General features: G+C 54.8%; 1 protein-coding gene across 6 annotated transcripts; it reads right to left on the bottom strand.

Annotated features, from left to right (window-relative positions):
* Positions 1 to 229: 229 nt before the first annotated feature.
* Positions 230 to 25102, bottom strand: LOC115337719 (protein phosphatase 1 regulatory subunit 37-like). 6 transcript variants are annotated; one of them, XM_041121745.1, is made up of 15 exons: positions 24719 to 25101; positions 20832 to 20959; positions 20123 to 20360; positions 16561 to 16658; positions 15585 to 15630; positions 12419 to 12519; positions 9607 to 9726; positions 7979 to 8129; positions 6436 to 6591; positions 4888 to 5000; positions 4431 to 4572; positions 3790 to 3956; positions 2291 to 3227; positions 1780 to 1868; positions 230 to 1689 (listed from the first exon to the last, which is right to left on the bottom strand). In XM_041121745.1, exons 4-14 carry the CDS (start codon positions 16630 to 16632, stop codon positions 1786 to 1788), a joined length of 2088 nt encoding a protein of 695 aa, XP_040977679.1. In that variant the 5' UTR covers positions 16633 to 16658; positions 20123 to 20360; positions 20832 to 20959; positions 24719 to 25101; the 3' UTR covers positions 230 to 1689; positions 1780 to 1785. The 6 variants fall into 6 exon arrangements, with proteins under 6 accessions (XP_040977679.1, XP_040977680.1, XP_029861997.1 ...); XM_041121746.1 differs by having other exon boundaries at positions 20123 to 20309; XM_030006137.2 differs by lacking the exon at positions 20123 to 20360.
* Positions 25103 to 25369: the final 267 nt, after the last annotated feature.

Genomic DNA, 25369 nt, shown 5'->3' with positions numbered 1-25369 from the left:
CAACCAGCACATTGTCAGCATTAATTAATCACCGAAGAGTGTCCCGCTGGCATCTCCCACCCGCTCTGAAAATCCTCCTCAGGGGTTTTTTTTCGGGGTGTGGGGGTGTGGTTTAATCACTGAATTTACTTCATAAATGCCCCCAAAAGTTGATTTTTGAGGCAGGATGACCCAAATGCTGCCCGTAAGGTACCAAAAGACATGGGGGGGAGTGGTGGTGGGGAGTCGGTGATGAATGCAGATCTCGTTTAATAGAAAACAGCGTTAACAAAAATACACGACAGAAAGAAATGACAAACACCAGCAGATTGATGGCCGCCAGCCCCCAGCCATAGTGTCAGCACCGCAGCAGCCCCCCCTCATCCCAGTCTCCCCACCATGGCCTCCCCCAGTGCTCCCTGATAGATTTATTGCACTTAAGAAAGAAAAGCGACGCGACCTCTTCCCCCCCTTCCTCGGTGGCAATGCTGGGCAGGACACCCCCCCCGTGCCCTCCCAAATTCACACCCTCCCTGAGAAAACTGCCCGCCGGGCCCGGAGGGGTTCGGCCGGCCCTGGGGAGCCCAGGGAGGTGGGGTTTTTTTGGGGACGGGGGGCCCCCCCCAAGTGTCACTGCCAGCAGTCGCCCACCCTATGCCAGCAGTTTTTTTTCCCTGGGGGGATCCCCAGGGTGGGAAGTCGGATCAAAGAGGATGCCAAAGGACCAGTTCCTGTCACCGTGTCAGGTTCCCACCCTTAGATCACCCCCCTCAAAAAAAAAGGGGGGGGAGGGTTCCCCACTTTGCCGGGAAGACGCCGTGCCGGCACAGCCGGCTGCAAGGAAGGGGCTTGTGTCCTGGCAGCCCCCAGGCTGCTCCTCTCCCAGCCTCAGCCCCTCAGGAAGCGACAGCCCCCAGGGTTGGGGTTTGCATGGCGGCGGGGGGGCTCCACCAATGCTGCTTTTTTTTGTGTTTCTGGTTGTATTATTTTTTTTTTTTTTCAGCAGCCCCAGAGCAGGAGTTCAGTTGCAGGTTAGCCCAGAAGGAATTAATTAATTCTAACACCATCCTCTAAATCCCCACCCAGTAATTTTGCAGCTGATGATAAATATATACCGAGAACAAACAAACAAACAAACAAAAAAATGAAATTAAAAATAAATAACCATTGCGGCTGTGGATACAGCCTGTCCTGGGTATCTTTAGTGAGAGACGTTCTCCCGTGGGCGACAGCAGCCCGATGGCGCAGCCCTCCATCCTCCTCCCAGCACATGCTGCCAGCGTCTCGGTCCCTGTAGTGTGTGGTTTGAATTTCTCAGTGGGACTGATGCTGTGCCACCTTCACCCCTGCACGGGATCTCCTCCTCGGAGAAAGATAGAAAAAGAAAAGGCGAAGGCATCAGGTAGTGTCCAGCGAGGGCAGGGACGGCTGGGAACAGCGACATCCCCGTCTGGGTCATTTTTCTCTGCTCTCCTTCCCTTCCCTCCATCACCCTGGGGACACAGCAGGGTCCCTCTGCTCAGGGGAGGCGAATCGGGTCCCTGGGGAAGAGAGTCCGGGAGCAGGAAACAACTGTTTTGGGGAAAAAGAAAATTTGAATATAACCCTTTGTCCTGAAGTCCGAGGTTGGTTTCTTAAATCGTTGTGTGGAGTGGGAAGAGAATGAAGCTACGCCAGAGCCTCCCCTCGATGCCGAGTGTCCCCGAGAACCTGCAAGAGAGAGGAGAGAGAGAGCGACAACGGGGTCCCCGGACCTCCGGGACGCTCCTGGGGCTGTCCCCAACCCCTGTCCCCGCTCACCTGGGGTCACAGGGGCTCCTGCCCCGCATCCTGGCTGGCCTCGAGGAGCAGTTCCTCCAGCTCCTGCTCGTTCTTGGAGCAGCTCAGCTCTGCAAGCAAATGGCTCACCATTTCCTTCCCCTGCTCGCCTTCCCGGTTTCCCATCCCCCCCCCTCCCCAAAAACTGCGTTAGCGGTTAGCCCGACCGCTAACGAAGAGGCTCAACGAGCTTCCCACAGGGCTCGTTAACTTCACCTCGTTCGGGAGCCTAATTAAGGAGCGCTTCAAAGAACGAAGCTCAGCGAGATTCTCTTCGGGTTAAAACTTCCTCGGGAAAAGCCCCCCCCAACCACAAATTACCACACCCGCAGGCACATCAGGAAAGAAGAAGGGGATTTAAAGTCCCAGGAAGATGCCGGCACGGGGAACGGCTCTACACTCCTCCCGGGCTCCACCACACTCGATTTTGGGAGAGAGCGGCCGGAGGGAGGCTCTGGGGATTGGGGGGGAGTTCAGGTTTTGGAGCTCTTACCGTGCTCGGCAGCACAGCTCCCCATTTTGCCATCGCCATCTGAGGATGCCTCCGGCAGTGCTCGCACAAAATCCATCTTCAGCCCGTTGGGGAGGGGAGTGTTGCGGGCCAAGCTCTCGCAGACCGCAGGGTCACCCTGCTCAGGGTCGGAACCGATGCTCAGCATTGCTGGCAGGGCTGCCAAGCCAGCAGCAGATTCAGGAACTGTTCCGTTTGCCCAGGGTGCCAGGAGTTCAGGTTTTGTGGCCGGAGCCAGGTTCTGGGACTCAACGGATTTCGCGACAGCAGTGGTGTCCTCCTGTGGGCACACAGCATTGGCAGCTCGCTCCGGCAGGCTCTCCACTCGCGTCACCACGAAGATTTTATGGCCTCGCCCAGGACTGGAAACCGAAATCCTTCTCTCATTTCCCTGGGAGGGTGCGGAGGCTGGAGAGATGGCAGGACTCCCCATGCCAGCATCACGCTGCGATTCCTCGGCGATGTGCAGGGGGGGCAGCTGATCCCTCGGCTTCTCCGGGGACAGCTGCGGCTGGGGTGCGGTAGCACTGTCAGTGGAGTCGGGGCTTTTCGGCAGCATTTCACTCAAGTCCATCGTCTCTAACCCAGCGTCCGCCTCCTCATCCGTGTCCGAATCAGAGTCCATCATGTTGTTTCCATCATCGCCGTCCTCCGCTGACTCCGTGTCCACATTCTCTGAGGCCGTCAGGGTCTCCCCGGCTTCTTCCCCCTCTTCCGGAGCAGAGGTAGCACTGCCGTCTCGGCCGTCCTCTGCCGGATCCTCCTCCAGAGGCTCCGTCACGGTGATCTCCGGCATCGAGGCCGACTGCTGCAGCTTCTGTTCCTTCTCCTCCTTCTCTTTGGCCAGGATGAAGTTGCGCTTGCAGCCATTCTGGATCTCGGCCAGGAGAGCCTTCTGGGTTTCGATGAAACTTTTGACCTGCGAGGGAAGAGAAACCATCGGTCATTTGGAACGTTTGAAAATCAGCCGTCTGAGAACAATTGCCTCCACGTTTATTTTCCAGCCAGGCACATTGTAACACCATGGTTTTTAACTCCACCCTTGATATTTCCCCAAGAAACAATTAAATCGCCTGAGAATTGAGTTCCCCAAGAGCTTCTTCTCAAAGCAATCGCTGCCAGGATCGTGGGATTCCCATCCCGGGGGGATGCTCAACACTCAACGGAGCAGGACCCTGAGCGATGGGTGCTGGCTGGTCCAGAGACCTCCAGAAATTTTCCATGGTGTCGGGGCACGTTCAGCACACCCTCAGGGCTGCCAGCCGGGAAGCAGCCCTTATCCTACAGGCCAACCTTTGCACAAAACCACGTGGCCACAGGCTGGGCAGGAATTAATTTCAGCTGAAAACCAGGAAAATGGCAGAGCCAAGCGGAAGCCCAGAGGCGTCACCCTCGAGGATGGCATTTTCCTGCCGGGGGGGGCTCAACGTGACCCCCTGAAAAGGCAAAAGGGGGGGCAGGTGAGTGGGTGCGTTACCTACCGACTCCTTCTTGGGCTCCCTGTCCAAGTCGAGGCGCAGCAGTGAGTGGTTGACCTTCAGAGCCAGCGACAACGCCATGAGGCCACCCGTCTTGATCTCATTCTCTCGCAGGTCCAGGCGAAGGAGCCGCGGGCTCTCCGCGATGAATTCCGCCACTGCCACAGCACCTGCGAGGGACGGGAGAGCCGCCGGTGATGGTGACGAATAAGCTGTGAAACCGCCGGTCCGCTGACGGTGCTCCTCGGGGTTGTGTCTAGCAGAGCTTGGTATTTTGGGAGGGACGGGGGATGTCAGCGGGAGTTGGGTGCCAGCTCCCAGGCACCCTGCGTGCTCAGAAAAAAGGTTTCCGTGGGGTGTAGAAGATGCCAGAGGCATCGAACCCCATGGAGTGAGGTGGCCCTGGACAGGCTGACTGCGGCATTTTGGTTAGAGCCATGCTGTGTCCCCTGCCTGAGACCCCACACAGCCACAGGGCTGAGCCGAGCCAGACCAAGGCACCTTCTCAAGGACCAGAGTGGACCCCGCGCACTGCTCTAAGAGCAAGGGAAGCTCTGCAGAGCCTAAAGAGCTTTTGGTGGGTGAGCCACCAGGTGAACCGGGGCCGCAGTCGGCACAGCTGGCGAGCGCCAGCCTCCGCTCACCTTCGCAGGTCAGTTTGGTGGACGCCAAGCCCAGGCGAAGGACAGAGCGGTTCCCGATCAGCCCATTCTTCAGGTTGCGGATGCCTTCGTTCCCAATGGGATTGTGGCCCAGGTTCAAGGTCTCCAGGCTCTGCGTGTGAGGCTGCGGATACCCCAGGGAAAAAACAGCTCGAGGCAGACGGGACAGCGGGTCCGTCTCAAACCCGAGTGGGTTTAATTCACGGCTGTTCCTCTAATCACACCGCCGAGCCCAGGGACACCCGAGCAGCAGTAGAGGAGGGGGGGACAAGGGACAGGTTCTCCTCCAATGCAGCAGCCGGGGGCACGTTGTGCCAGTATACTCCCACTGCTGCCCAGATCCAAGCCCGACGGTCACGGGAGAGACGTCTCTCCAGGAGCAAAGCTGAATGCCCGACAGTAAGCTGTCACCCCCAGGAAGGTGCCGAGATCTACTCACCAGCGTCATCCCCAGATAGGCCATGCCGGTGTGAGTCAGCTGGTTGTTCCACAAAACCAGAGTGACCAGCCCTTTCCGCTGCTCCTTCAGCCCTTCACAGATGTATGCCAAGCCTAGAAAAACAGCCAGGGGGGTCAGCCCTCCCCTGCTGGCATGGATCCTGCTGGCTCTAAAAGCGCTTTCCTTGCTTCCTCCGATCCATCCCTCTGCTCAGGCGCTGCCCAATCCTGGCCAGGACGGACAGCGATGGAGAAAAACCACAGCATCGTTACGCCAAGCTCCGGCACTAGCAGCGTCTCCGAACACCGTCCTCCCTCCAAACCCCTTCCCCCAGCTGCTCGATTTGTCCTCAGCTGCAGACGAAATGCCTCACTCCCGTGTGCGCAAACAGGCAATTAAACCTCTCGGCGTATAAAATTAATTAGCACTATGCCTTTGGAGCAGCAGGGTACAAAAACCCCGGGGAGGGAATCAGAGGTGTGGGGACATCGGGAGCTCGGGGTGACCCCCTGCCCGCTCCTCGGCCTGCCCATGGCGCAGGGGGACGCAGGATGGCACCCGGTCGCAGGCGGAGGGTAGTGGGCAGAGCGGGCGCTCCTTCCTTTGGGTCACTGTCCCCCCCTTCTTCACCAGATATGGCATTACAGAGCTGTTTGCAGAGACGGATCCTCCACCGCTCTGTACACCTTCCTGGCCCAATCCTGCCTGAGCTGAGGGCAGGTGCCGTTTTAAATCACTGCAAACATATTTATTTGATAAATGCACAGCACCCCAACGGCAGCGAGATGCTGCAGAAACCCACAGCAATGCCCAGCAAGCGACTTCCAACACGTACAGCCCCAGCGCCGCTCGTTATTAAGCGCCCAAAGATGTGAGGGACGTGGCAGCTGACCTGAAAGGCGGCAAATTAATATTTGCACCTTAGGGTGGGACCCATCCAGGAGCACGAGTGGCCACAACAGTGCCGGTGACATCCAACTCGGTCAGGCTCAGCTATCTTTATACCCAACCCATAGGCAGCTGGCACAGCTCGTGCAGAGCAAGCGTGGCTCCTCCACCAAACCGCAGCACTCAGCCAAGTAATCGGCATCACCGACCAGAACCAGCCAGGACTGAAGTCCGGGTTGGGATTATTTCGCAATTCCTGGGTTGATTTGGACATTCAGTTTGGCTCTGGGGAGCGGGGAGGAGAAAAACCAGATGGCAGCAAGAGATGGAGGGAGCCAAAAGACATGACTGAGGCACAAGGCATCCCCACCTCTCCCTATGCTCGGGAGCTGCTGTGCACCTCGCAGCCCGGCCTGGGAAGCAAACAAAGTTTCCCTAAGGATCTCAGCTTTAAAAAAACCTGAGAGGTTTACCTTGCCAAAATCCTTCTGACATGTTGAAGCTGCTCTGCGTGCTCCTACTGCTTCGGCTCAGCTTGGGGGCAGCGCCGGCAGCCCCTTGAGCTCTGCGCCCCGCAACCAAGTTCCTCACCACCTTAAACCTGGGTCAAAACTCCGGGGAATTGGGGTTCTGCCCGAAGGAGCAGCAAGGGGCCCTCACCTGAGTCCAGGATGTGGTTGTTCCGCAGGTCGAGTATCTGTATGCAGCTGTTGAACTTCAGCAGGTTGCCGAGCTGAGCCGAATCCTGCAGCCCGTTCAGCTTGTTATCGGCCAGGTACAGCTCCCGCAGGTTCATGTTCATCTTCAGAGCCGTGGCTGAAAAGATGGAAAACCAGCACCTCAACCCACATCCTGCGCCGGGATGGTTCGGAGAAGAGGTGCGGGCTTGGGAACATCCTGGCTGCGCCGTTACAAGCGCTCACGCCCATCCAAGCCCAAAGCTCTGCCACAAAACACGCAGCCCCCGGCACGCGCTCATGGCTGCATCGGCACCTGCCACGGTTGCTGTTGGGGCACCAGCTGAAAGCCCCGGTCAGATTTCCGAGGCGTTTGGCCAGCAGCAGGATCCTGCGCAAGCCCCTTTATGCCCTCCCACCTGCAGAGGGACGTGGCGGCAGCTCATGCCGGCACAAAGGGGCTGCCCTTTCCTGGTCGGAACAGGTATCAATTCACAGAGGACACGTGCCCTCGCCACCACATCGCCTTTTCCCAGCTAAGCCAAACTAATAAACAATTAAACCCCATGTCCTAGTTTCAGCAGGGATAGAGTTAACTGTCTTCCTAGTAGCTGGTACGGTGCTATGTTTTGAGTTCAGTATGCAAAGAATGCTGACAACACTGATGTTTTCAGTTGTTGCTAGTAGTGTTTAGACTAATGTAAAGGATTTTTCAGCTTCTCATGCCCAGCCAGCGAGAAAGCTGGAGGGGCACAAGAAGTTGGCATGGGACACAGCCAGGGCAGCTGACCCAAACTGGCCAACGGGGTATTCCATACCATGGGATGTCACATCTAGTATAGGAACTGGGGAGTGGGGGCGGGGAATCGCCGCTCGGGGACTAGCTGGGTGCCGGTCGGCGGGTGGTGAGCAATTACACTGCACATCATTTGTACATTCCAATCCTTTCATTATTGCTGTTGTCATTCTATTAGTGTTATCATTATCATTATTCGTTTCTTCTTTTCTGTTCTATTAAACTGTTCTTATCTCAATCCGTGGGTTTTGCTTCTTTTTCCCGATTTTCTCCCCCGTCCCACTGGGTGGGGGGGGAGTGAGTGAGCGGCTGCATGGTGCTTAGTTGCTGGCTGGGGTTAAACCACGACACCCCAGAAACACTCCCCTGCCTGAACCCTTAGCTCATTGCTGTTATCACAACACTGCTATTAGCTCCAGCCCGGCTATGATTTATCACTAATTCATTAGCTTAACGATGGGGGCCACCCAGAACTGTCTTACACCCACTGCCTGCAGGCTGGGCTGGCACAGAAACACTGGATCTCCCACCTGGGACAGACACCAGCTCTGCCACGCGTCAGCAAGGGCACCCCGGCAGCGACCGCCCCGAGACCTCGCTGAGCATCGCCGGGAGGGCGAGCCTGGCATCGGCGCCACTCTGTCCCGTGCAGCCGTCATCTTGCCGTGATTTGGGATACAGGTGGGCGCTGCAGATGCCTGAGCTCGGTGCCCGTTCTCTGGTGACTCACCCAGCAGCATGAGCGGGCGTCCCGAAAGGCTGGTGTTCTCCAGGTGCAGGATGATCAGGCTGCTGCTGATGCGGAGGGCACGCGCCACGAAGGGCGCCGAGTGGTCCAGCAAGGGCGTGTTTCGGGCATCCAGGTACTGCAGGCAGTTTGTCTGGGAGGAAGACATGAGAGGGATCAGCGCTCAGCCCCGTGCAGTCTCAGCCGCTGTGTTTTTTTGGCTGTTTTTCTAGGTCGGGTTTAAGGCCAGGCTATTTTACAGGCCAAGTCCCATCCCAGCTACCGACGCTCAGGTAAGAGCTCCTGGAATTACTTACGCCCATCCAAAACATTGTTTTGGTCACCCCACAGGCTTCAGATAAGAGGCAAAGAGCCAGCAGGAACCACTCAAGATAACCCCGTGTGCCAGGACAGCCCGCACCAAGCTCCATGCTCGAACCACACAATTCCAGATAAATACCTTATCTCCTGGAGAATCGCCTCCGCACCGAGTCTGCCGTCTCCCTCGTGCTACAGCACTGGGGAGGATGTGCTTCAGGTGACCACAGCAGCATCACATTCTTGAAAGAAAAGCTTCCCTCGGCCTTACACATCCGAGGATGTGCTGCCCTGAGCTCTCTGGATCCGGGGTCTGGGAAGGCATCGAGCCATGTGTCCCTTGTCTGGGGTTTGCCTCCGAGCCCTAAGATCCTTCCCTGGCTTCACACATACCATCTATTCCTGCTCGAGATGCACAGCATGCCAATGGCCTCTGTTTGGGCTGATTTACCATTTTGGGTGCTAACGTAAGCCCTTTCACACCTCCAGATTCTCCCTCACCTACCCAGAAACTAAGAGCCCCAACGTCCCAAGGGCGTCTCAAGCTCCTTCACCACACCCATGTACATGCAGCCGGTTTTAAAGCATCATTACGGGGTCGGCCAGCACCGCGGCGTGACATCTGGCTTCTCCAAAACACGGCGTGGGCATTGCCTGCACTGCGCAAGCTCCAGCTCCCGATATCAGCCCCAGCACGAAGACGCTTGCACGGGGCAGGGAACGCTACCAGGACGCCGGCTTTCAAACCTGAGTTGTGCAACACACCGGCAGCGTTGGGTGAAACATCGGCAGTGCCGCAATTAAAATTAGCGGGTCCAGAGGTAATTGCGGATTGAGGGTGGTTTTGTGCCGCGCCCCAAGCGGGGAGCATGAGACGCTGTCTCCTCTGCACTCGGTTTTCAGAGCAAACTCAAGCACGGAACAATGAGGTTAATTAGCCCTGCAAAAGCCAAACCCCAGTGCTAGTCATCCTGCTGTAAAGATAATGAATACCCAGCTCAAGAGGCTGACCTTGCGAGCATGCCACTAATAACAGCCTGCTCCTTTTTTTTTGCTGGGATTTGCATTTCTATTTTCTATGCTCTGGGTACTCGTCAAGGCATTAGACAGGTGGGAAGGGCGATTTTTTTTTTTTCCTTGCCTCCAAGCCTGGGCTTACCAGGTTTTTCTGAACCGGGTGGTTTTCTGGACAGGCGAGCACAAAACCACACCTCCGGGTCTCGGGAGTCTTTTGAGAGACTTGCCTGAGACCACCCATGCGGCCGCAGGGAGTTAAAAGCGGGTGCCGAAAATATTCACGAAGGAGCACAAACCTTCCTCATCATGTGGGCAGCTGCCTGCCAGCCTCGGGTGCCGATGTGTTTATTAAAGGAGATGTTGAGGTGCGTTGCTGACTCATAATACTCAATCATATCAAATAACGCCGAGGCACCCTGCAAAACAAAGGCAGATGGAAAAGCTGCATTAAGCAGGCAGGCAGAAGCTGAGCGGGGTTTGAGAGTCAAAAAAAAAATAAAATAGAGGTTTTGCTGTGCTAGGACGCAAGCGGCTCAGGCACAAGCCGGCTCCTCCAGATACCTCTCGCATGATGTCGCATCACTGCTCTGGTATTAAGTCCTTAAATTCTTGCAGACAAGGTCCATGACCCCCACCCAAGGCAGCCCAGGCAACAAAACCCCTTCTTTCAACCTCAAGCGCAAACAAATTGGCACCTCAGGTGACAATTCCACCCATCCCCATGCCTGCTGGCACCGTGGCACTTTGCACGTCCCCGTGCCAACCCTGCAGCAGCCCGGGGTGCTCCCCCGGCCATGGCGCAGCCGGGTCCTCCCCGGGTCTCTCCAGCCTCTTCGAGGGACTCTCTGCAGATTTTCTGTGCCGCCCCCCCCCAAAAAGAAGACATCTCGCCATATTCCCCATGTCCCTACCACCGGGCATGCGCTCAGGAACCGTCACTGGGGCAGACAGGGACCCAGCAAAGCCTGGGATGGGATGACAGCTCCAGCGCAGCCATTCCCTGCTGTAGGCCGTGCCGGCAGAGCCACCTCCCCGAGGTAAAGCCTGCGGGCAAAGATTTCCACGAGCAAGCCCGACACAGGCATCTTGCAGAGGGATTCAACCCCTCCCCTCCCCCTCCTGGAACCAGGAGAGAAAGCGAACTCGGCTGGAGCAGGTTACGGCACCAGGGATGCGCAGGCACTTGAATGACACTTCTGAGGACATGGGAAAACGGTTTGGTTTGGGTTTTTTTCCTGGATATTGAACCTGAGCTGAGGCTGGGCTATCGGCTCAGTGCCTGTCCGCTCCCTGCGGGGTTATCCAGCTCTGCATGCAGCAGCGACACTTTCCCAGCCAAGAAACCACTTGATAATCCAATCGGGCTAATTAAAAAAAAAAAAAAAAAAGTATAAAACCCAAGACTTATATCAGGGTTAGGAGTGAAAGGGATTAGCAGAGCAGGACTCATGCCTGTGAAACGTCTAAAGCTCCTATGGCAGAAGCGGAACAATTTGCTTAATTACATAATGAGCCTCTTTGGAGAAAATTAGCTAAAAGATATGCTGGAGCAGGCAGAGAAGAGCCACAAAAGCGCTGTAAGGCTTCCAGAAAGAAAATAAATGCGGAGAGACCTGGAGGACTGGAAAACACCAGCATGAAGGCAAACAAGAGAAAGAACAGGTCTTTGGGGAACAACAGGACTTTCTGCTGGAAAGGGGATGCTCATCGGCAGGAAATGAGAAGGAGAAGAATCTGGGTGACTAAGTCCCCGGCATGACGCACCCGGGAGAAAAAGGCTGTTGATGCTGAATGAATCGGAGGGACAGGGATGGGAGTGGGAGGTCTCAGGGCTGCGGGGAGCCGGCATTAACCCTCTGCAGCTGTTTTTCAGCCCCGGCAGCAGACAGGGAGACACGTCGGACACCTCGTGCCTGGCAGATGGTCTTGCTCTACCGCAGCCGGTCTTGCTCTACCGCAACCAGAAGAGAAAAGCGTAAAGCGCCGAGGTCTGCAATCTCTCTGCCTGCACCGTCCAGCTCTGAAGCCATGGGATACGTTTAAATTATTAACATATAATTGTTGCTCCTGCAAGATAATGAGTCGAATGAAGCACGGGATCATTTTATGGCCAAAGATGTCACGAGCTCAGCCAGCTCGCCCCTGCTCTACAGCCCCACATCCCTTGCCAGGTTGCGGTGCCATCAGGGGACTCATCCGTCCCCGAAACAGCCCCATCCTGGGGCTGTGGCCCTCCCTGGCAGCCCAGCAGGATTGTGCCCCTAGTGCCTGAGTCAGGTGGGATCCCGGCTGGTTGCATCGGCACGGCCCTGGGATGGGATGGGGTCAGCGAGGAACCGCCATGGCTTGGAGCCAGTGCCGTCATGGGGTCAGATCAGGAGCCACCATCCAAGTCACATTTTTTTTTCCCCACTTCGTATCGGATGTGGGCAGTGGCCCCGAGAAGCTCGTGACAGCTGAGCCTTCCCAAAGTGCTGCTCAAGCAGGGAAAATGGGGGGAAAAAAGCATCAAGAACTTCCAAGCAAAGAGGGACAAGATATGTCTGAAGCCGGGTTCGGGATAGGGATGGACAACACGGGAAAAACAAGACCCTTGAAGACATGAGGACTGAAAGGGGATGCTCCAGGGCAAGGGGAACTTGGGATTGGAGCTGGCTAAAATAATTTTTAACCACTTCCTTAATTTTTAACCTCCTCCGCTTACCCACTGGGACCTGAACTCAGGGCCCCAAGCATTGCGAGGGAGGAAGAAGGCAAGTTGGGACGGGATGTGCAGAAGGGAGCCTGAACTTCATCCTCAGCCCCAAAAAGCCACCTGAGAGCTGCCCGCAATTCCCTCAGCTTTCAAAACAGCTTTTATAATACGTATTGAAAAATGCCTCAGAGCTTCGTGGCCACCCGGGCTTCAGAGCGAGCAGTCAACCTCTTCCTTTTGGAGCAGCAAATGCTGCAGACATGGGTATGAAGGGAATGGGTACGGCGACACAGTACAGCCCCCAAAAAATAAGTCAGCGCCCAGGAGGAGTTAAGGACTGACAACAAAACCCATGAGGTTTGCATTAGCTGCGAAACAGGAACGAGAAGCCGGGAGAGGTCACGGCCACTTACGTCTTCATCCAAGCTCGTTTGCTCCAAATTGACAATTTTGAACTGGACCCGCTTGAAAATTTCTTCCAGCGCCTCGCAGGCTTTGTAATCCAGCTTCTCCCCTGGGGAAAGAGCAGAATAAGATGAATTTGGGTGCTTCAGCACAAAACACATGCAGCTGTGAGCTTGAGAGCCCCAAATCACAGGATAGAGAACACGTGGAAAGGCAACTTTCTCCCCCGTTCGGAGGCAGCCCACCTTTCGAACAACCTGCCTGAAGGGCAATTCAAATCCAATATTGGGCATTCACATCAATTTATTCACGTGTGCCTGGCCCAGCAGCAGAAAGCATCACCTCGGATGAGTATTTCTCATTAACAGCCAGGGATCGGTCGTTGCAGGGAGCCCCGAAAGCCACGCTGGGGCTCACCAGCAGTGCCACAAGCTCGGAGAGGGATCCACAGGGAGACTTCGGAAAGGATGTCTCTCGCTCGATTACATGCAGCGATCCCGGAGGATTTGCAGAATCCACCTAAAAACCAGCGCGGTTGCTCCCCCAACACAGACCAGCCACAGCAGCAACGCTTTCACTGCCTAAAACTCACTGAAACCCAGGATTTCTGTCTCCTCGCTGGGCAAAGAGCCGTCTTCCCAACAAGCCAGCCCCTCACCAGCTTCAGTCCATCTGGAATTACGTTACGAGCCTCTCCGCTGACAAACTAACGGCCAGCTGATTGCTCTTTTTGCTATATAAAAGCACCATGGGGTCAAAATTAAATCCCTGCACACGCATCATAAATGCACATGCATCGTAAATACACGCGCTGTTTTGCTGCCTCCGACAAATTAAATTATTCACATTTCAATTTAGGGAAGTGCTGGCACAAGCTGCTTCGAGAACATTTCCCAAGACTTTGGGCTTTTCATTTACTTATTTTTTTTTCCTTATTTCCTCGGATCATCCTTGCCAGCCCTGCACAGCAGCAAGTCTCTGAGGCCTGAGGGGTTGGCCAGCCTACAGACAGGCCATGACAGCTCATCCCCACTGGCTTATGGGGCTGTGATTCTCCCCATAGCACTGCACAAGCTACTTCTGGTTGAAAAAGGGGGAAGTTTTCCCCCAATAAGCATCAGTGCTGGCTGCTTTTAGACACCGTGTCAATCGCCAGCAGGTGGTTTTGCCAGGCAAACCAAATGTGGGGAGGGGAGGACGTGCAAATGTGGAGGTGGAAGCTCTGCCTTTCCTTCTAAACACTGGTAGATCCCATCCCCTCCCCATATGAAGAACAAGGCGATGGCAGCCAGGTCTTGTGCACCATCGCCTGCAACCCCACTGATCCCCTCCAAAACATCGAAAGCCCAAAACACAGCAGCAAACGGTCGCCCGTTGGGGTCTCCGGCAGCCCCACCAGCCTGCGGCCCACCGGCTGGTATTAGCCTTGTCAATGAAGGCGACAGCGACAGGGAACCAGCCCATGCTTTGCAAATAGATCGCCTGTTCCACGCCGGAGCCAAGCCACGGGCCAATCTCACCCTGCGGAGCTGGGAATTCACTCAACAAGACCACGGCGAGCTGCAATCCCTCATCAGCTCCCTCCGATGTCTTGAAGCGGGAAGAGGCAACGTCCGACACCAGCTCAAGTGAAAAAGCAGCTTAAAATAAACCCAGAGCTTTGTTTCTGTCATAATAACCATCGCGATGGGGGATCCAGCACAGGTGGCTGAACACCGGGTGGGAAATGGTCAAGCAAAGCAAGTGCTGTGGAGGGGGACTATGAACCCATCGCTGACGTCCGAGTCTGGGCCGTGCCAGCATTATATCACATATAATGGCATAATGCAAGCAGCAGCTGGGCTTCTGCATTGCTTGGGGTCTTCTGAGAAACCCCCATTTCTAGGGGAAGGGGGGACACAGGCTCCAGTTGCCCAGCCAGCTGGCTGCAGGATTTGCAAGAAGTCAAGAAAAAAGTCCTGTCTGACAAAACTGAGTCCAAATGATGGCAATGGGGCCTGTAAAAGATTTATTTTGGGGGGACATTTGGGCAAGCTTGCATTGTTACTCCTCCAGCAGCACATCTGTCCTGCTCCAGGCGAATCAGCTCAGGACACAGACACCCCGGCTCCCCATGCAGCGAGGTTATTTCCTTGTGGTTCCCCAGCCTTCAGATTTCCCCCCCCCCAACACTGAATAAGTGACAAAAGCCACCAAATGCTACGGATTAAACCCCAAGACTGCAGCCCCTGCAGATGGCTTCTGTCCCTAGAGCCAAGCTGGATCTTGCCAGAGCAAACAACAGCCACTCACGCACCCAATGAGTTTCACTGGGAAACCGGGACAGCCCGGGCAGGACCTCAGCAAGAGGCAGACGCTGCCAGGACAACCCAGGGTTGAGGAACACCACCAACACCATCGTTCAACGAAGGAAGAACACTCCGGCCAACGTTGACCATTCCATCTTTTCCCCGGCTGTGTTGCGGGAGCATCCCTGCTACGTGACTGCTCTTGCTGCCAGTCTCCCAGGTTGGTTTTGGGAGGCATGCCCCAGCGCAGAGGGACAGAAGAGGCTCTTTAGGAAGGGAAGGAGACCAGAAGAAGGCAAGAGGCAGCGAGCTACTGTGAGAAGACCCCCCCCCCCCCCCCGTAAAATATTTGCCTAGCAGAGACCTTGCAGGGAAGCAGAGGCGACCTTCTTCCTCTCCTTCCTGGAGCTACGGGAGATGCTCCACAAAAGCCATTGTTCACAAAGATGTTTGCAGTAAGAAGAATTAACTGGAACGCCTTTCCAATTTTCCCATTGCGCAAGGAGTTTTGAGACATCCGTCGGAAAAATATTCCGGCAAACCTGCTTTGGCTCAGCTCTAACTCATGCTCCAAATGAGCCGTTTTGGGAGGCAGGGGGGTATGTGGACAGTGCTTGGAGGTGGTGAGGGACAGTCTGCTGCTCGAGGGTTGAAGCTATTCTGTTGCTTTTTTGGTGCTCCTTGACCAGGACATTAATACCCCTCGTACAGAAACACCTCCGGTACTCAGTTTTCTACTCGTGCTGGGCTTAAGGCTCTCTCCTGCTCTAGCCTGCAAGAGCCCCAGGTGGGACCATGACTGCAGCAAGAGCCGTACTAATGGAGTGAAACACCAGGATTGCCCAGAAGAAAAATAAAATCCCCTGGTGATGGAAAAGGGGCGTACCTTTCAGATCTAAGCAGTCTATCCTGGGAGCCAGATCTTTAAATTCCTGCAAAAGAAAAAGCAGCATTTCATACTCAGGAGGAGGAGGAGGAAGGCGAGGGGGGAAAGGGGAGGGGAATTAACGCATTAGAATAACGAGGTTAACATGACAAATTGGGCAAATCCTCTCCCAAACAAAGAGAGGGTATGGGAACTCTCAGCCCGACGTTCACTCGAAATCAAAGCTGCCACCTACAGCGCTTTGTAGGCTACATCCATGCGAGTCATGGGGAAAACTGGTGACCCTCCCCGGGACAAGGTCTTGGAGCTCTATGAGGAAGAGTGGCTGATGAAGATGAGGGTCTGTCTCTGCACACGGAGGCACCGGAGCTGCCCGGGGAAGGCACAGCGGGTGAAAAAGCAAAAATCTTCCCTCCCAGGTAAAGGGAAGAGCTTTAAACATCATGCTCCAGCATGCTGCTCTCAGGCCTGAGGATTTAAATGGGACTTTTATTCACCCCACGACAGCAGGGAAAACCACAGCCCTCATCGCGGTCTCCCTGCGGGCTTCCGTCCCCTGACCACATGTGCAGACTTCCATTTAAAACAACATCTGAGGTATAAACCGCTTTGCAAACAAGCCCGTTCAAGTCTCGTCCCCTGGCTCGAAGGTGGGACGGGAAGCGGGGGGCAGCGGGGACGTCAGAGCCCACCTCCGGCAAGGCTGGAGCTACCCCCTGCACAGCAGATGCAGCTTCAGCAAGGAAAAACAGGGTCTGGCAGCACGTTAAATTACACATAATATTTTGCTAGCAAACTCCTTCGCTTTTGCGCTCGGCAGCAAGTTTCATCTGTCCAGAAACATGCTCATGCTATTTAAACAGGAGTCTTTGCTCCCGCCTGATGCACCAGCGACTGTAAAAATCTAAGGCAAGTCATGGAATAAAGGGTTGTATTTGATTATTTGGTGCTGGGACAACACCTGCACCAGCTCTACCTGTATCTGTTTCAGTAGTTTGGGTATTTGCTTGCAGTTCAGCTTCTGGCAGGCTTGCTTGTAGGCGGTCATGATTTCATCGACAGTCACGTTCTGGGCTGAAAAGGTACAGGGTAAGAATTAAAAGTTACGGTTGTATTTGCAGGAACTGACACATCCACGTTCCCCCATTGGACGCCACTATCTACCAGGATTTACACCCGGCAGAAGAGCCTGGCAAGGAGATTACAAGGATTAAGGATGTTCCAAGGTGATGGAACGAAGCAAAACCTGAGCAGGGCTTGCTCGAACACGTCTACGGGAGCAAGCCCTCTCCTGCTTGGGCAGAAAAAGGGGCCAGAGAAGCGCAGTCAGCACCTCCAGCCTCCTCCAGCCGCAATTTCGGGAGCAGAAAAGCTTTTAAAAAGAGTCACGGGATGACAAACCCCGACCCCCCCCTCACCTCAGCAGGTTGCTGCGGTGCTTAATAAATAGCGCCATCAAATACATTCCTATTGCTTTTAGTTTCGCTCAACTTCTGGGTTTTCGCTCAATCACTTTGCAATCGCTGTGTGGGCACGGAGCCAGACAAGGCGCATCCAATCCTAAGTATAACTCCAGATTTTCCCTAATCGGCTTCTGGAGACAGCCGGAGCAGTGTGCGAAGGACTCAGTTTGGGGGCGTGGATCAGCCTGAGTCAACAAGACATCGGCTAAAAGCTCCCAGAGTTGTCACCTTCTACTAAATACATCCTCGAAATTTGGCTCCTCGTTTGGAAGCCGTGGGAGGGACACTTTCCTGCTGTCACCGCCGCTGAGCTCGGCTCCAAGCGGCCAAGTGGCATTTACTCACCGCTTCTGCCTTCCCTGAATCACGGGTAATGTTGCCGCTCCAGATGCCGGGGAAGGCGACGCGGGCGGCCGCGGAATCATTAGCCACGTGAGGCGATGCCCACCTCCGCTTTTGGCATGATTTCGGTTCAGCGATCAGCCCAAACAAACACTAAAGCCATCCCCAGTCAGAAGATGATCTGGTGAAACCAGATTCCCCAGGAACTTCATCTGGCAGAGCATGAAGCAACCCCCCACTCCAGCTCCCATGCCCGAGGATTACGACACCCAGAGAGCTCGATAAAAACCTAAATGCTCTACCAGCTGCAAAACAAACAAACAAAAAAATAAAGGGCTATTTTAATCTTTTTCCTGTTCAATACAAACGCATTGGGCATCTCTGCAGCGGGATGGGGTCTGAGCAACACATGGCAGAGGGAACGCTGTGCCCTGGCTCAGCTGCACCACCCAAACCCCATGTTTTTGGCAGTTTTTAGCCGTATGATGCTTCCCAGGCCACCATGGCGAGGTTTGTGGGGACAGCTAACACCCAGCCAAGCAAAGCAGCAAAGGTTTAAATACACCCCAAGTGAGCGCTTAACTAGGCGAGACCTAAGAATGGCTTTCACGCCCCAAAAGACAGAAAACATTTGCTCCTCTGAAGTGACGCATGGATGTGTCAAGTTGCCAATTCCCCAGGAGCTGAAGAAGGTGCCATGGAGGAAAATCCACTGAGGGCAAGCGAGCCCCGTGTCTAAAAAAAGAGAAATATTCAGGTTAGCGAGGGGATGAGCAGCGCACTGCGACGTTTCTGATCCCATCTGCCACAGGAATGCTTTCCTCAAAAAAAAAACCAAGCATGATTTTGGAACAGCGAGGAGAGTAAAGGACTCGCCGGTGTCCTAATGCGGACAAGCATCCTGGGAACACAAGGACATGGAACAATGCAAAAGTCTGCGAACCTGGCTCCAAAATGTCCTGGCTGAAGGATTTGTCCCCAGATTGGAACTCAAGCACGCTTTGCTAATCTGTTTTTTATTAGTTCCTGGCTTTGGTCTGCCCTCTCCTGGGTGGAAGTCCTAAATTTTAACAACCCTTATTGCTGTAGGACGGAGATTTGCTTCTGCTTCCCTCTGCGCATGTCTCGGCACATCTCTGTTCCCACCTCGTGGTGCTCGCCGAGCCTCAGTGGAAATCTGGTGGGAAGAAGTTAACAGGTCTCGTGATCTTCTTGAGCTGCTTCCAACGTCCTTCACACAGAGATGCGCACCAAGAAGCTTGCTGTCCCCTGTGCTGAGAGGCATGCTGGTGCTGTGGTCCACGAGGATCGGAGCAACTCCCTGTTCCCAAAGAACATCCCGGGATGGTTTCATCCACGTGGTTAAACGCTCACGAGCTGATCCAGATCACTGGTGGGAACCTTTCACCTGCTACTCCCAGGTCTCCTTTGGGCTTCACCGCCAGTGCCAAGTCCGTTCCCACCTCCCGGGGAAGCACCCAGAGTTCCCGCATCTGTCGGGAGCTGGAAAACACCCGGGGTTTACCCCCCCCAGAGTCACAACCACTTGCCTAAGCGTACGGGCAAGACCAAGAACACCGGCGAGCCCGGCGCCTGCTCTGTACGTCCCCATAACCAGCAATCCCTGCGGCATTTCTGGCATGAGATCACCCAGACAGCCCATAACTCTTCCGCAGTGGCTCCGGATCATCTTGGTGGGGCTGCTGGTAGGAGCAGTTGGGATCTGATCTTGGTTTTGCTCTAGCGAAGCTTTTAAGGAGGCTAAACGCCAACACCGAGCAGCGGTTCTTCTTCCTGCAAGGCTCAGGCTTTGCTCTGAGGCCACCTCACTCTTCTGAAACTCAGATCCACTAAAAACATTCTTACTTTTGCCCGAATGATGCATCCCTAGGATCAGGACCGAGACCCTCTGAGAGAATTTCCTCGCTAGAAATCAGGGGTTTTAATTAAAAAGGATCTTCATGCTGGTTTTTAGAGCATGCCGCCCCTCCTTGTTTCTCTTCTCCCCCTTCACAAAGGGCTGCTCTCCCGCCTGTTTGTGGTAACGAAGCCTGCAAGTCAATACTAATATTTCCTGTTTGAGCTCTGTCTTGCGGCTCACCAGCAAATATTTGCCGTGTCTGTAATATCCACCTTCAAAAAACCCTTGAAATTTCTTGGAAAAGCCTTTTTTTTTTGACAGAGCAGGGCAGTTACATGAGGGCTGAACCGATCCTGTAGCACGTGTTCTTCAGCAGCTCCGGAGCTGGCAGAAGGGCTTTATGCCTCTGACGCCGTCCGTAAAACAAAGCAGAGCTGTTCAGCAAACAAATTTGATAAAATACATATTTACACACGGTTGGGCAGGTGACTTGAGTGAGGAAAGCGCAGCTCACTCCTGGCTTGGGTGGAATTACCCACAGATTCAAAGATTTGGTTTTAGAAAGAGCAGGCTGGAGACAGTGCAGGTTTCGATTCGGAACATCCCTGACCACGTCTTGGATCTCTCCTTCCTTAAAGTCTGCCCCCAAAATAATCACGTTAAAGGACAAAATGAGATGGAAACCAGAACTCGTCTCATGATGCTTCAGGTCCCCCCAGAAGAACAGTGGCTGTACAAGACTTCAACGTGTTTCCCTAATGAAGAACTAAGATTTATTACCCAAATGATGACTGGCTTTGACCCCACTCACTTCCCGACTCCCTCTGCCATTTTAAAATCCTGTGCTAATATCCCCAATCAGAGTTAACTACCTTATTGATTAATCTCTTTATTATTGCTCGGCGGATTAAGATCCAAAGAGCAATATTGAGGGTATTTCCCAACCTCCTGTGTAGCTCGATGTGTTTCATCCACTAATTTTCTACTAATTTTAGCCCACAGCTCCTGGCAGAGCAGCCGCCGGCTTCACCAGGACCTGCTCCAGCGACGGCACAGGCACTGGAAAACACAAACCACAGCCGCTCAGCTGACGAGGCACCGGCAGAAAGCCTGGAAAATTCAGAAAAAAAACCCAGAAAGGGTCATGGATAAAGTTTAAAATGCAAATAATGCTTCTTCCTGAGAAAAACAACGTTTCAGTGCCCCCTGACCGCTCTGCCCACAGTGGGTTTTGCTTCACCCGCTCCTCCGTACCACACCCAAGCCCGAAACAAGGTGACACCAAAGCAAACAGGTCGTTATTTATTAACAGGCAGCATTAGCCTCCGGCTGCAGCCAGCTGGTCTTCTCAGCCTCTGCGTCATGGAAGAGAAAAGCTGATTTTTCACAGGTTCATGCTGCATTTTGCTTAGTTTTGCTCCCTGCGCTTGCTTCAAGCCTGTGTCCCAGGAGGCAGAGTGTAAGGAAAAGGAGACGGAAGCCGATGTAGGCAGCAGGGAGCTGCTCAAGGAGTACGTCCCAAAATCCGATCAGGCCAGGAAAAGGCAGTGACTTTAATTTGATCTAAATCAAACTATTTACCTCCATCCCCGAGGTCACCAAATGAGATCTCTTAACTCTTTGCCTCTGCTCGGGAGCATCCTGCTGCTGCTGCTTCTTCTCCCAGGCGAGGCTTCACGTCCCGTCTTCCCACACAAGGGGAACAGCAGCTGCAAGAAAATTATTTTCTTCTCTAGGGAAGCATAAAAAAAACCCAAACCCAGCAGAGGAGTTTGCTGGCAATCAAGCGGCTCCTTCGCTCTCGATCTGGTGGCACCCAATGCAGGGAGAGGAAGGCAGTGCCAGAGTCACCCCGACACCCGGATTTGCTCTTCCTCCAGCAAAGAGCACCGGATCCCACATTTTGGGGGAACAGCACCTGCCAGCTAGGTGGGTTATGGAGCTTCTCCACCTGATGGCCACAGGCAGAGGCATGAGCCAGCTCTCCCCAGGGTCTCTCCTGCATTGGCAGACACCCTGACACCTGCAGCGACCCAGGCTTCCTCGCTCCCACGATGCTCAGCATCGATGCTGGTCCAAACCGAACACACCAAGGCCTTGAACACTCGGGATGGCAGGACTTCACCCACACGACGCCTCTGGGTTTGTTTTTTTTTAACCTGGGTTTCCACACCCACTCCTTCGCGACGCTGCTGCGGTTTCCTGGCTGTATCCTGGGGAATCAGATGAAGACGTCTTTCCCCTCCTGTGCTTTCCATTGGAGATAGCAGAAGACGCGTCTCGACAGCAGGGGAAGCCTCTGGCTCCTCTCCCCAAGTGCAGGGGTCCTGAGCTTTCTAACAAAGCAGTTGGCGAAGCTGTAGGAAGGGGGGAAAGGAAACAAAGGGGCACTTTTCCCCCCTCATCTTGTGCTCTGGCTCATTTCCCAATGAATAACGTGGCACCCACAAACCAAGCGCCCGCGGGGCACCGGTGCAGCAGGGAAGCCTGGCAAGCTGAGGGAGACAGATGGCAGCAGCGTCTGGCCCTAAAACCTCCCCTCTCCAGGTATATCTGGCACATATCCCATTCTAGCTGACACCCCTTGCACCTGCATGGGCTTAAATCAAGACAGGATTTGTTGGAGGACAAGGTGGGAAAAAACAGGACGAGCTTTCAGGTCTTCTGGGTTCAACCTGGCACAGCGTCTCCGTTGGCGGAGGTACGGGGCCGGCAGAGGCCCACCGGTCACACGGCTGCCAAAGGGAAGGAGCAAAGAGGAAGGTCAGAGCGGAAAGCATTGTAATTTAACCTGACATGGATGCAGGTGAGGCGGCAGAGAGGCCGGTACTGCAGCCTAGCAATAAAGAATTAAAGGCAGAAATAATTAATGCTAATGGGCAAGGTTTCACAGAAAGGAGGGCTGACGAATGGAACCTGACACGGGTCTGTAGGGAGGCCATTTATCTAGAAGCTCAGGTAGCTCAGCTGGATCAGGATGCTTTAAAGGTGCAACAGTCCCAAAGGGAAAAAAAAGCTAAAAAAAGAGAAATATTAAAAAAAAAAAAACCACAACGGTACTTGTGTAACGTGATGGTATAAAGCTACCAACTGCCTCCTGGTGTACAAGCAGGGTGTTTCTGTGAGAGGCGAGGGAACTGATGACATTGGGATATCGCCAGTTTTAAAAATAACCAAGCATCCGCCTTGTGGGGTGACAAACCGGGAGCAGACGGACCCACTGCCCGTTAAACGACGCTAACGATGCTCTAAACACGCCTCCTCCCTCGCCTTGCGTAGTGCAAAGCTTTGCAATAAACCATACACCTTCTTTACCTTCCTGTTTCAAGCCCTCGAGCACTTCAGGGTGGCAAGTGCACTGGAGAGGAGGATCCAAACCTATGCACGAGCGGCGGCGTCAAGCCCCGCGCCACGTGCTGCCTAGCAAAACCGGCCCTGCCGGTACCAGCTGGGAAGGAGACCTTGGATTCAAGTAGCCAGAAGGAAGTTAAATGAGCAGAGGCGCGTCCACCGGAGTAATTTTACCCAATGAATGATAAATGGGAGATAAATAAAGCCCTGAATAAAAACAGTTGTTATGCACATGTGAGAGGAAGAATAAAAGTCGCGTCACAGGCAATGCGCTCCTGAAGTCAAGGGAAAGGCAGGTGCCAGATGCTGGCTCTGCCCTGAATGATGCCAGCTTCCACAGCACCACAGCTATCAGCAACCTACGGGATTCCTCGCTAATTAGAGAGGGAAAATTTGCTTTCGGGGCCTTCACACCAGGCGCCTTCAGGAGCTGAAGTTTGAGGTTAAATAGTTTGAAAGAAAAGGTCCCCAACACCTGAAGGGCGCAACGCCTTTGGGGAAGGCCTCTAGCTCCAAGCCAGCACGCCCAGAGCCTTGGGAAAGGCGAGCTTGGATGAGGAATATGTCCCTCCCAGGCTCCCTCTGGGGAGAGCGGCTTGTTTGAGAGTGCTGAACCACATTCGGTTTTCTGGAGCAGCAGAGAAGGGCTTGGGGGACGAGCCCCAGGTTTGCTTTGCCAGGCAAATGTCATGTCTTCATCCAGAGCAGTATCACAGCAGTGGAAATTTCATATTAACAGAGCTGGCAGAATATATATACAACAAGAACATGTCAGCGAGCAGTTTTTCTCCACTGCTGGAGATATTTCACGGAGGCATCTGGCTACCAGTCATCGCCTTGGGATGAGCCAGCTATCACTGAGCAACAAAACCAGAATTAATCGGTGATACATAGCGAGATCTAGCACCTTTTAGGTCACGTCCGACATCTGCGTGGTGAAACTGGAATGGGTCTCGTCACCCAAGGAGGTGTGCAACTGGGAATAACTTGGGGAAAAACCCAATTTCTGGCTCATGACGCAGTAAAAATAAAAATAAGGGGCTCTTTTGTTCCCCAAAAGGAGGTGCAGCTGCTGGTTACGAATGATTTTTGGTGGCGGGTGCTGCAGCGGTTCAGTTTGGGATAGAGAAACGCAGCTTGCAGTGCAGCGGCCCGCGAAGAGCTTTTGGGATAGCCGTGCTCGTACTGCAGCGCAACGTCCTTTACCAGCTGGTTCCTGTGTTTCAGTACAGTATAAAGAATGTCCCGAAATTGGCAGCCAGCCACATCATGCAATTGTTGGGAGCCCTGGAGGCATCCCACTCCAAACCCCCTCACCCAGGCTGGCACAGGGGTTGTGAGAGGAGTCCCCGATGGGTTTGGCACCCACTGGCAGCGGATCCAGGAATGCCAGAAGAACGGGCACTGGTGTTTCGCTGGACCCTGTGTTCTGGCCGTGCCTCTCATCGGGGACATTTCCTCGGAATACGACAGCCCTCTGCTTGCAGTGCTGAGCTCCCCGCATTGCTGGAGGGGCTGGGGCAGATGTCAGCATCTGGAAATGTTACTGAAACCGCTGGGACCTTGGAGGGATGGAGCTCCGGCTCGTCTCCTTTCTCCTCCCCTGGGCAGCCGAAGCTTTGGTAATGCTTTGGGGAAGAGCCGCTGGTTTCTCCATGCTGGTGCCGCAGGACCATCATCCTCCTCAACGGTGGTGGGTGCCACAGACCCCTGCCGGAAAGCTGGGCGCCAAACAGGGCTCTCCCACTGCACCAGCGGAACCCAACCATCACCGCCGTTTCCGCCACGCCGGCTCAGGGTGACAAAACTGGAGATTCCCTCTGGGCTGAAGCTGATGAGGGCTGCCGCACCGATTCGCCTCCGTGGCTTTACCGGGCTCACGGTTTTGGTGTGAACCGCCCAACCGGTGGTTTTGGCAGTTCCCAAAGGCTGCGTTTGGGCACCCAACCCTGGGTGCCTTTGGCTGGTGGGGGGGTGTCTCTCCCCCAGGCCCGCAGCGGGGACCTCTGCTCCGGTCTCCTCGGCACCGGCCTGGTCCCAACCCCGGACCCCCCCAACTCGAGGAGCCAAACCTGGCATCCAAACCCGGTATCCCCCCCCCCCCCCCCCCCAGTTACCGTGTCTCCAGGGGTCCTTGGGCTCCACCGCCCCGGAGACGATATCCTCGTCGGAGGGAAACGTTACCCGCTTAGCACCGGGCCGCAACCGCCCGTCTTCGTTTCCCTGAGCCGCCCCAGAGAGGGAAACCTCAACGGGAGGCGGCGTTTCGTTACCGGGTTCGGGGGGGACGGTCAGCGGTCCACTACCCTGTCCCGGCACCTCCATGGCGGAGTTCTCCCTCCTCACCGCAGCCCCGGGGGCATCGCCCGGAGCTCAGGAGCCGCTGCGCGGCGGGGAGGGAAGGGGAGAACGGGAACGGGGACGGCCACCGCGGACCGGAGGGGACCGGAGCCGCCGCCGCCACCCGCCAGCACCGCAGCGGCCTGCGCCTCCGACGCCGCACTTTCGCCACGGCGGCGGGGAAGGGAGGAAGGAGAAGCGGGGAAGGGAAATGGAGGTGAAAGAGGAAGGGGTGATGGTGGGGGGACGGGGAGGGGATAAGGCCCCGCCGGTGCGTTCAGGCCCGTTCCGGCTCCGGGAGCAGAGCGGACGGCGGTGGCGAATCTGCGGAAACGAATCGTGAGGGGGCGGCGGCGGGAGCAGCGTTGGATTCGCCGCCGCACTTTCGCCACGCTGGGGGGTGGGGGGAGAGGAAGCGGAGGAGGAGG

Source organism: Aquila chrysaetos, unplaced genomic scaffold (genome assembly GCF_900496995.4).
Source record: "Aquila chrysaetos chrysaetos unplaced genomic scaffold, bAquChr1.4, whole genome shotgun sequence".
Taxonomy (NCBI): domain Eukaryota; kingdom Metazoa; phylum Chordata; class Aves; order Accipitriformes; family Accipitridae; genus Aquila; species Aquila chrysaetos.
Note: the sequence above shows the minus strand (reverse complement) of the source record. Positions and strands in the feature narration are given on the sequence as shown.

Excerpts from the sequence above, each read along its gene's own strand:
- LOC115337719 (XM_030006133.2), bottom strand. The coding sequence starts at position 24,926 with ATGGAGGTGCCGGGACAGGGTAGTGGACCGCTGACCGTCCCCCCCGAA. Across the intron at positions 15,631-16,560 it reads AACTACTGAAACAGATACAG|GAATTTAAAGATCTGGCTCC; the intron begins GTAGAGCTGGTG and ends TTTCTTTTGCAG. Across the intron at positions 5,001-6,435 it reads CAACCACATCCTGGACTCAG|GCTTGGCATACATCTGTGAA; the intron begins GTGAGGGCCCCT and ends CTGTTTTTCTAG.